Raw genomic sequence first — 10,446 nt, forward strand, 5'->3', positions numbered from 1 at the left:
CTGAGTACTTTTACGTTTGGTACTTTGATGCCATACTTTTTTTGTATTGGAAAGATTTTAATACAGGACTTTTACGTGTAAACAGAGTAATTTTGTATTGTGGTATTTCTGCTTTTACTTAAGTAAAACACATCGGAGTACTTCTTCCATCACTGGTTATAACTAGCATTGATTATCAGCATCTCTCATCTCCAAATAACATGCTAGTTATTCTCCACTTTGAGTCAGCAGAATGCCTTTGGCAGCAGTTGGACTGAGGATGTTGAAGGAGAGAGTGTTTGGAAGCTCACCACAGCAACACAACAGCACATGGTAGGGTGGTTAAGATTTCTGTCAACCCATTAAGACCGGGAATACATCTGTGTAACCACTATAACCATTATTTTTATACTTTGGCTATTCAAAAATAGCAGATACAAGCTCATACCGTGACAACGAGTGCCGTGCTATGAGCTTGTAGATCTGCTATTTTTGAAAAAACTTGAAAATGTGTGCAAATCTTTGAATGATATATTTTTTAAAGCTAACATTTGTAACTCAAATCTTCGCTTCTGAGGGGGTCTCTGGAACAACATATTTTGAGATGGCGGTCCGTGGCCAAATACATATCATTTTGGGTGGTCCCTGACATGAAAGAAGTTTGAGGGCCACTGATATTATAGCAACATTAGTTCTACGTTTTTTAAACTGTTGTTTAGAAGACATACGACCCAACCACTAGGCCATCGGCGCCCCGCAAACAAACAACAATTCTAAAAGCTGCCAATGACACACGTGCATAAAGTATTGACCTGATGGACCTCTCTCCTCTTCTTCAGACAGAAGGACGCTGCTCTTTGAGGAAGGCAGTACGCAGGGATCAGCAGTTGAGACGACACTTCAACTTCTCAGTGCCCGTCCTGCAGTGGGCTGGAAGCTTCTACAAGTCTGCCTGGCAGAGACTGGGCAACCACGCACCTCCCTATGGGTGGAAGGGCATGTCTGTGAACGGTATACACTCAAAACCCAATGCTCTTTGTCTCTGAATGGTACCAGTGGTTTTCAACCTTGTCTGGCCTTCAGAGCATTTTCAGAGCGTGTTTATTTTGGTGATGAATCAATCGAATCCGGCTTGGATAAAAATACTATAAAGTTCCTATTTAACACAATGACAACTCATTTTTCAAGGTTTCAAAGATAACAGTGTGACCATTTTTTCACGCAAATCGGTACACAGTATCTCTATAGTCATGTGATCAACACGGATCTGTCCGATTCTTGATATTCCATCCTGATTGGCTAATATTGACTTCCAAAGTTTGCAGGATTGGTTCGTTTGGAACAAAATGCCTCAAATCATGAACGCATCATGCAATTTCTGTGAACTTTTGCACACACATTCCCACTAGGCAGAGGAAGAAATGCCAACCTTTTCACATTGGCCTATTATAGCGCCACCAAGAAGCCATAATATATAATAAGGCGAGGAGCACTTTTTCTAGTTTGTTTTTGTATCGTTCTATCTATGTATCTTTTGATATGATTTTTATATCATCTATACCAGTAGTTCTCAACCTTTTACATTTAGTTTGACTCGGTTCCACGGATAAATATTATGAAAATAGCCGATCTACAAGCTCACGATGCCTCGCGTTGTTAGCTTTCTTAGATTATTTTGGCCAATGTTTGACCAGTTTTTATAGAACAGTTTGTTGATTACAGTAATGGTCTTTTTTCATATAATTTCTTCTTTTTTTTTGTATTAAAAAGTCCTTAAACTGTCACTTTACTGTCATCTGGGGACCCCCAAAAAATCATGTGGGGGCCCCACTTGCAATATCCTCACGGCCCAGCGGTTGGCCCCGGCCCACAGGTTGAGAACCACTGATAACTAAAACCAATGGGCCCGATACACTAGGCTGTTTACACCCATATTTTGAGTGTAAACAGCTTTATGGTCTTAAATGGGGGTGTGGAGCAATGCAAAGAATCTTCCATATGAACACACCTCTGACCTTCAGGCAATGAGGAACAACTGTGATCCGCACATATCATGGATTTACACACCCCTTTTGTGCTTAGAGAAAATACACCCTCCTTTAGTCACTTTATTTACACGTTATTTACACTGATAGTTACGACCAGCTTAGTGAATCGGGCCCAATGTTCTTTATGTCTCTGAATGGTAAACTCAAACTTCAAGTTTGTCTTTGTGTTTTTCTGTGATGTTTTCAGTTGTTCGATCCAGCCTGGCCCTTCTGAACAGCTCTGTCAGTAGTGTTCTGTTTGAGCGCCCCCTACAGGAGCAGTGTGTGCGCTGTGCGGTGGTCGGCAACGGTGGCATCCTCAGGGGGTCCAAGCAAGGACACGCCATAGACAGCCATGATGTAGTCTTTAGGTAGGTACATATTACAATGTTTCATAGACGGCCATGATTTAGTCTTTATGTACTATGTACCTTTTTCATTATAAGGGCCCCCAGTTTGATATGAGTTAGGCCACAGACCCCCATTTAAAATTAAGCGATCATAACCGCTTCTACATTTTTTGATAGATTTATTTTTGTGTTAAAGTGTCATGCTGGAAGGAAGCCCAGCCCATATGGACTTACAGGACACTTTTACATTTCATTTGACACAGGGACGTGCTGGGCCCCTAATTCAGCCTGGGAATCTCAGATAGAGAGGCCCGTAAATTGCGCGGCCAATGGCCGCGCACCGGATTTTTTACTTAATTTCGGCCGTTTAAAAAAAAACAGCCGGCCTGGTTGGCCTGGAATGGAGAGGCCTTTCTGGAATTGTCCCACATTTCCCAGTGGCCAGCACGTCCCTGATAATGAACCGACATGATAATTCACAAAGAATGATCAAATGAATAATTAACTAAAACACTCAAGCTTCATACTGTACATGTCATGGCATTACATCAGATAAAGGAACCCTCAAATCGTCATACAGAGTACAATAAAATATCAAATGGAATTCATTTTCGACATCTTTCAGGTCACATACATTGCATAATTATTCTTTTCTCTTCTGCCACAGCTGAGAACCAACCTACCTCAATAGCAAGAGGCAGAATACCAGTTCTCAGCTGAGCACACAATCACTGCTGGTTTCTGGGTAAAAAGGATTTGACATAGGGCTCAGTACCAAAACACTGCTTAATCTGGACATATGATCTACGTTTTGGCTTAGATGTCGTATGACCATTTATCTTTGTCAGCATGTTAATGTTACAACAAACCATATGAAAGATTTAAGCCAAATCTGCCTCTCTGAGAATACATCTGTATAAGTACGGCATAAACAGCTGCATTTCATTGCAACCTAGCTCTGGACCAGAGCTAATTGCAACCCTAGAGGGAGAGAAGGAGGAGAGAGACCTGGGCGTGAGGCACCACGTGGCCCGTTTTTTGTGGCCCCCAATCAGTGTAAAATACAGTGTAAAATCATCAGTATTTATGATGGACACTTACCATTTGGTTCCATAAGGACATAACGGTCCATTTAATAATGGATTTTATAATGGATCTTTACATTTGAAAAGTCTCAAAGTGCTACAATAGGCAGTTGCATAAAAAGAAACATTACACCATTAAAAACATCTGAGAAACTAAAACAAAACAATTAAAACATGGGGGCATTAAGCCTAGGGGTAAAACCAGTGTAGCTAAAAAAAAATCTTTGTTAAAAAGGTAGGTCTTTAGTCCTCTCTTAAAAGAGCTCAACTGACTGTGGTGCTCTCAGGTGGACAGGGAGGGCATTCCACAGTTTGGGGGCGGCCGAGCAGAAAGCCCGGGCGCCCAAGGTACGTAGTTTGGCCTTTTGGGTTTTGAGGAGGTTGGTGTTTGAGCGGAGGTTGCGGGTCGAGGGTTGTAGGGAGACTAGTTCCTTGAGGTATAGGAGCCCTGGTGTAGAGACAGTAGTAGTGTGATGGGCAGCCATGATTTAGTCTGTAGTTAGGCACATACCAGCACTAGTATGTACAGTATATGCAGTGAATGTCGCAGTGACTTTGACCTTTGACCACCAAATTCTAACCAGCTCATCCTTGAGTATAAAATGGGTATAAAATGTGTCGATGCGTTTGCGTCAACACTTTTGTTTTTGCAAATATAATGATCTTATAATCTATTATATATTTTGTATCTATAAATTCAAGTATAAATGAACCATAAAGCATGTAAGTTATGTAATGTAAGTTTTTTTTCTGAATACAAATGTATTTTGGTCGATCTGTATAGTGGAGTATGTTAATACTCCACCATAATACTCCATAATACTCCACCATCATTTCTTATACGTCTTATAAGTTGTATTTGGTCTCCCTGCTCTTGTGTCTAAGTTTGACATGACCTTTGACACAGTCCTGTTTCTGGTTTGACACCAAATTCACCCCTGAGCAAGCAAGCAGGCAGGGTCTATTAGCTCAGTGGTAAAAAGTATCAGCACTTGCACAACCTGGGTTCAAATCTGGGGTACAACAGTGCAGCTTTAAGCATATTGATAACTAAAATGTGTTCTTTTTTTTTAGAGTTAACGGGGCTGTGACCAAGGCCTTTGAAGAGGACGTGGGGACAAAGACGTCCTTCTATGGTTTCACCACCAACACAATGAAACATTCACTCATGTTATACCACATGGAGGGATTCACCAAGGTTCCACAAGGGCCCGTACGTCCATTCCAGAGCCACACCCATGTATGGGTTTGGCCCATATATTAGTGGTTCTCAGAGTTGGGGGGTTAAGAGGGTTCCAGGGGGGGTTCCAGGGGGTCCCCAGCAAGTTTAGTTGACATAACATCAACATTAGTTTAATCACTTTAACCATTGAGCTATTTGAGATTAGCTGAGCTTCTAGATCTACTATTTTCAAACTATCTACACAAATATTGTATGGGGGCATTGCTATATGCTGTATCGGCTATTATTTGACTTATCTGATGACATATGTATGTGTAATTATACGGCAGGAGTAATAGCCTTTGTATATAGGTTTAAAGTGGTAAAACTGATTTTGATGCTATACAAGGTATTAACATATTTTTACCCCCTCATGGACCCCTGGGGGTCCCCGGATCCCACTTTGAGAGCCACTGCCTTAAGTGGTGTTATCGGAACATTGTGAATTATTATTATTATTAATGTTTTTTTCTTCACCAAACCGAGTCATTGGGTCAGATGGTCTTTCCATGTCAACATGCAGGAAGTGCGATACATCTTCATCCCCTCAAACCTCAGAGACTACGTGATGATGACAGCTGCTCTTCAGGGCCTCACTGTCACCTCTGGTGAAGACGCTGGGGACAGGTGAGGCCATTCATCATGGGTGTAAACTGTCACCAATTTCAGTAATGTTCCTTTTTTTTTACCACATGAACATAGTATTCTGGGGTGAAATAAAATTATCAAATCTACAAGCTTGTATAGATCGGCAAGGAGAAGGGAAAGTATAAAGCCCTGGGTCATCTAAGTATACAGGATTTGTGTTGTGTAGTTGTCCCTTGTGGCCTGTAGATGGCAGTGTATCCCTAGTAAAGTTTGGAACAATTACACACGTCAAGACATTGATTTGTATACTTCTATATTTTGCCAAATAGATATTCATTGATTTCACACTCTTGCTCTGTATTATGATGATGATGATGATGATGATTTTTTTTTTCTTGCTTCCTTCCAGGCCTTGTGCCTTGTTTCTTAGTGCTATTGCACCGAAGTCTGACATAATTTACTCATCCTACCTGGGTCGTGGTTTATTTCCCCATGCAGAATTCCCATAGACTTTTTTTTTCTTTTTACTATTCTTTTTTATCCCACGATTTTGTAACCCTTATTTTTCACCCTTTGACAATTTTCTAAGTGATCCTGGGCACTACACTCCCCTCACCAGCCTAGGGAGGCCAGGGCCGAGCTCATGCCTCCTTCAATGCATGAGAGCCAACTGACCTTCTTGTCACCTGACAGGGGAGAGTTTCCCTGGTAGGACGTAGTGCGTGGAAGGAACACGTTATTCCAACCAGTTCCCTTCCCCTCCATCAGGCGCCTCGTGGAGGCGTTATAGTGAACAGGGTTACTACATGTTTTTGTAGACTTGTTTAATATCGCACCAAATAATAACTGTGTTCCAAAAATAAACAAATGATCCCAGTGGTTTGACTCATATGGATATGAAGCATCAACTGACGGCGAGAAAACGCTAATGTTACCACCGCCGATTTAGATACATTTTCGCCAGAAACAGACTGTATCAAATATTAGTGACTGACTGACTATCATAAACGATACAGAGCCACCTCCCTGACAATATCGCCGGGACAGTTTGTTTATTTTTGGACCACAATTCTTATATGAGACAATTCTAAAATGACCCAATGTTATTCTCCATAGAGAAATGACTTTACGACCCAGGGGATGAACGAGTGACGTCGGGACTTCAGTACTCTATATTCCTACATTGTTATGTAACCAGGCTGTTTCCTTCCAACAGGCCCTGGAGGTATTTTGGGTATAAACCTCCTGAGTACTTCAAGATGATCCACCCAGATTTTATTACATATGTGACACAAAGGTAAAGAACAGCTGTGGTCAATATTAGAGAGAGGGAGAGAGAGAGAGAGAGAGAGAGAGAGAGAGAGAGAGAGAGAGAGAGAGAGAGAGAGAGAGAGAGAGAGAGAGAGAGAGAGAGAGAGAGAGAGAGAGAGGGGGGGGTGGAGAGACAGACATGACAGAAGGACACATAGCTATACTCTAATGCAGTGGTTCTCAACATTTTCAGGCCGTGACCCCCCCAAAATAATCATATTTGAACTGAGGACCCCCCACCCTGACAAGCACTTGGAATTGTAGGAATTGAGGCATTACATTTAGTTTGACTCGGTTCCACAGATAAATATTGTGTAAAATCAGTAAGTAATTAAGTACATTTACTCAAGTACAATGTTGAGGTATTTTTCCAATTTTCAGTACTTTTACTTCTACTCAATAAATATTATACTTTTACTCCACTACAATTATTTGAAAACTAGATATTAGTTACTTTGTAGATTTTGATTATTATCACAAAACATACATTAACCAACCACCTCAGTTCTACATTTCGGCCATTTGAAAATAGCCGATCTACAAGCTTGTAGCTTGTAGATCTGCCAGATCTGCCCCCCCCCCCCCCCCCCCCAATTGTCACTGTTGGGTGGAATATTGAGGAAATGGAAAACAGAGCCTGCTCCAATGAAGCTAATGTAGTCACAAGCTTTTGAGTATAGAGTGTTTGTTCAGTAACAGGGGACTGTCTCTCCAGCGATCTTTAATAAACAGAAAATACATTTTCAGGTCGGGATACACATTTTATCAAATCAGGAGAGAGAGAGCAGCACAAACTTTATCATCTTAATATATCTGCTCATTTTTTAAATTCCATTTTCTATCTTGTTTATCCTATGAGAGGTATGAAATATCTCTCCTGATTGGATAAAATTGGTATCCTGACCTGAAAAGGGTATTTTACGTTTACTAAATAGCTGGAGAGACAGGTAGATAATATCCGATATGAAAAAAGAATGTCACTTTTACACCCCTTTAATACTTTTCTTTGGTTAAATATTTACAAAACCCACAGACAGACGTAACACACTGTTTTAGCTACTTTTGTGCAACAATGTCATACTACAAAAGTATAAAATAGTTAATTTATGAAAAAACATAAGGGACAGCGACAATATTTATGCATCCTCTTGATCCTCCCGAGGTTCCTGAAGTCTCCCCTACAGAGGTACAGCAGGACAGGCCACCTGTACATGCCCAGCACTGGAGCACTGATGCTGATGATGGCCCTGCACACCTGTGACCAGGTCAGTCTTTTACACTACTAGTTTTACTATAGTGACCTGGAGTCAGTTGCACCACCTCACACTCACACAAACTTAGCCTAGTTATTAACCCATTCAATCCAGGGACGCATCTCTGTCATTGTCTCCGCCAGGCCGAAAGGCATGGCGAGAGAGTATGTTTTCACCCCTGTCCGTCCGTCCGTCCGTCCGTCCGTCCGTCCGTCCGTCCGTCCGTCCGTCCGTCCGTCCGTCCGTCCATCCGTCCGTCCGTCCGTGTGTCCTGTCTGTGTGTTAGCAGCTAATCTCTGGCACCGTTGGCCCGGTCGCTCCGAAACTGTGCACACACACTCCCTGGATGCCAATTCAGAACCTCTGCCCCAATTTTCACATGGGCCTGTTATAGCGCCACCAGGAGGCCGATTTGTGCAAAACCCTTTTTTTTTACATTACTCCTACAGATTTTATCCAAACGTCACGCAAATCGGTACACAGTATCTCTATAGTCATGTGATCAACACGAATCTGTCCGATTTCCCATATTCCATCCTCATTGCCTATGGTTGGCTTCCAAAGTTTGCAGGATTGGTCCGTTTTGAACAAAAAGCCTCAAACTATGCACGCAGCTTGCGATTTCCGTGAATTTTCACACACACATTCCCACTAGGCCGAGGAAGAAATGCCACCCTTTTCACATTGGCCTGTTATAGCGCCACCAGCAGGTCTAATTTAGCAAAACACATTTTTGGAACAAAATGCCTCAAATCATGAATGCAATGTCTGATTGCCGTGAAAGACCTAAGAATAAATGGCACCCTTTTCACATTGGCCTATTATAGCACCACCAGGAGGCCACAATAACGTACCTGACCTGGCGGAGACTTGTGCTCCGAGGAGCACTTTTTCTAGTTTTAGATTGATTTGGCTATTCAAAAATAGCAGATATAAAAGCTCATAGCGCGGCACCGAGTGCCGCGCTATGAGCTTGTAGATCTGCTATTTTTTTTGTATTGTGAAAATGTGTGCAAATCTTTGAATATATTTACAAACAAATGTATACAAATGTTCGAATTTTAAAAAAAAATAGCAGATCTACAAGCTCATAGCGCGGCGGTTGAATAGCCAAATAAATCTAAAATGACACAGATACTTTCCCGGCTAAATGGGTTAAATGGCTTTTTTAAAGCCATTTAAGCTATAACTAGGCTAAGTTTGAACTTAGTGTGAGGTGGTGCAACTGGCCCCCGGGTCAGTCTACACTACTAGTTCTACTAAAACCACTGTTCTACACCCACATCTATCTATCTTCCTGTAGGTGTCTGCTTATGGTTTCATAACCAGCAACTACGCAGACTTTTCGGACCACTACTATGACTCTGTGAAGAGGCCTCTGGTTTTCTTCGCCAACCATGACATGAAGATGGAGAGCTGGCTGTGGGACGTCCTGGACCACAAACAAGTCCTCCGCTTGTACAAGAGGGCAGGGGGGAGCTGACCAACACCTTGTAGAAACACACTAAAGCTTGAATCCGCAATCCTCACATTCCTTTTTCCACCCGACCGGGATTGGAACACCGATCGAACCCTCTCACATGGGAAACCAAACATCTACCACTATACCATGCATGAGGCAATCTCCCCTACTCAGTGGTGTAAAGTAACAAAACATTTTTTTTTACTTTACTGGAATATTTCCAACTTTCAGTACTTTTACTTCTACTCCCAATGTCCCCCCCTGTATGAATGAATGAACCATTGTAAAGCGCTTTGAGTAAGTTTGAGTACTTAGAAAAGCGCCATAAAAGTGCAATTCATTATTATATTATTATTATTACTCCACAACATCTCAGAGGCAAATATTGTACTTTTACTCCACTACAATTATTTGAAAACTTCAGTTATTAGTTACTTAGTAGATTATGATTATTATTACAAAACATACATTAACAACTTCAGCCCTATATACATTTCGACCATTTGAAAATAGCATTGTGGGCTTTTAGATCTGCTATTTTCAAATGATTTTATACATTTGAAAACTTGTGAAATGGGACATTCTACATAATGAGTACTTTCTACTTTTGGTACTTTCAGTACATTTTGATACCAATACTTTTGTACTTTTACTCAAGTCATTTTTTAATTCCGGACTTTTACTTGTAACAGAGTACTTCTACATTGCAGTTCTGATACTTTTACTTAAGTAAAAAATGTGACAACTTTTTCCACCACTGCCCCTACTTCATGCAGTACTGCTTGTCAACCAGTAGATGTCCTACCTGACACCAGGGGATCTAAATGTCTCAATGGAAAAGTATAGGAAGACCAACCTCCAACCACTTATAATTAACCACTTAAACCCTCTCTCTCTCCCCTATTCATGGGGCGAACATGCGGGAAAAATATCTGTTCCTATCACACAAAAAACTGTTGTAACTCGGAGGACCCCCTAGGGGGTCCCTGATCCCCTGTTGAAGGCCCATGTTCTAGGGCAGTGGTTCTCAACCTGTTCTCTCCTGTTCTCAAGAAAGAAAAGGAAAAGACCATTACTGCATCAAAAATAATCAACAAACCTTTGTTGAGAACATTCTTTCGTTGTATGCAGATTATTTATTATTATTTATATTTGATTTGAATCCTTTT

The 10,446-nt window shown here is 41.3% G+C and overlaps 1 protein-coding gene across 1 annotated transcript; it reads left to right on the forward strand.

Moving 5' to 3' along the window:
* Positions 1-228: 228 nt before the first annotated feature.
* Positions 229-9,298, forward strand: st6galnac2 (ST6 (alpha-N-acetyl-neuraminyl-2,3-beta-galactosyl-1,3)-N-acetylgalactosaminide alpha-2,6-sialyltransferase 2; the record flags this gene model as incomplete). Its single annotated transcript, XM_080448407.1, has 8 exons — positions 229-312; positions 819-990; positions 2,215-2,377; positions 4,516-4,654; positions 5,187-5,290; positions 6,468-6,548; positions 7,725-7,827; positions 9,119-9,298. The coding sequence occupies exons 1-8, from the start codon at positions 310-312 to the stop codon at positions 9,296-9,298; spliced, it is 945 nt and encodes a 314-aa protein (XP_080304533.1). The 5' UTR covers positions 229-309.
* Between the last annotated feature and the right edge of the window lie 1,148 nt (positions 9,299-10,446).

Source organism: Gymnoscopelus braueri (assembly GCF_963280865.1).
Source record: "Gymnoscopelus braueri genome assembly, chromosome: 13".
Taxonomy (NCBI): Eukaryota; Metazoa; Chordata; class Actinopteri; order Myctophiformes; family Myctophidae; genus Gymnoscopelus; species Gymnoscopelus braueri.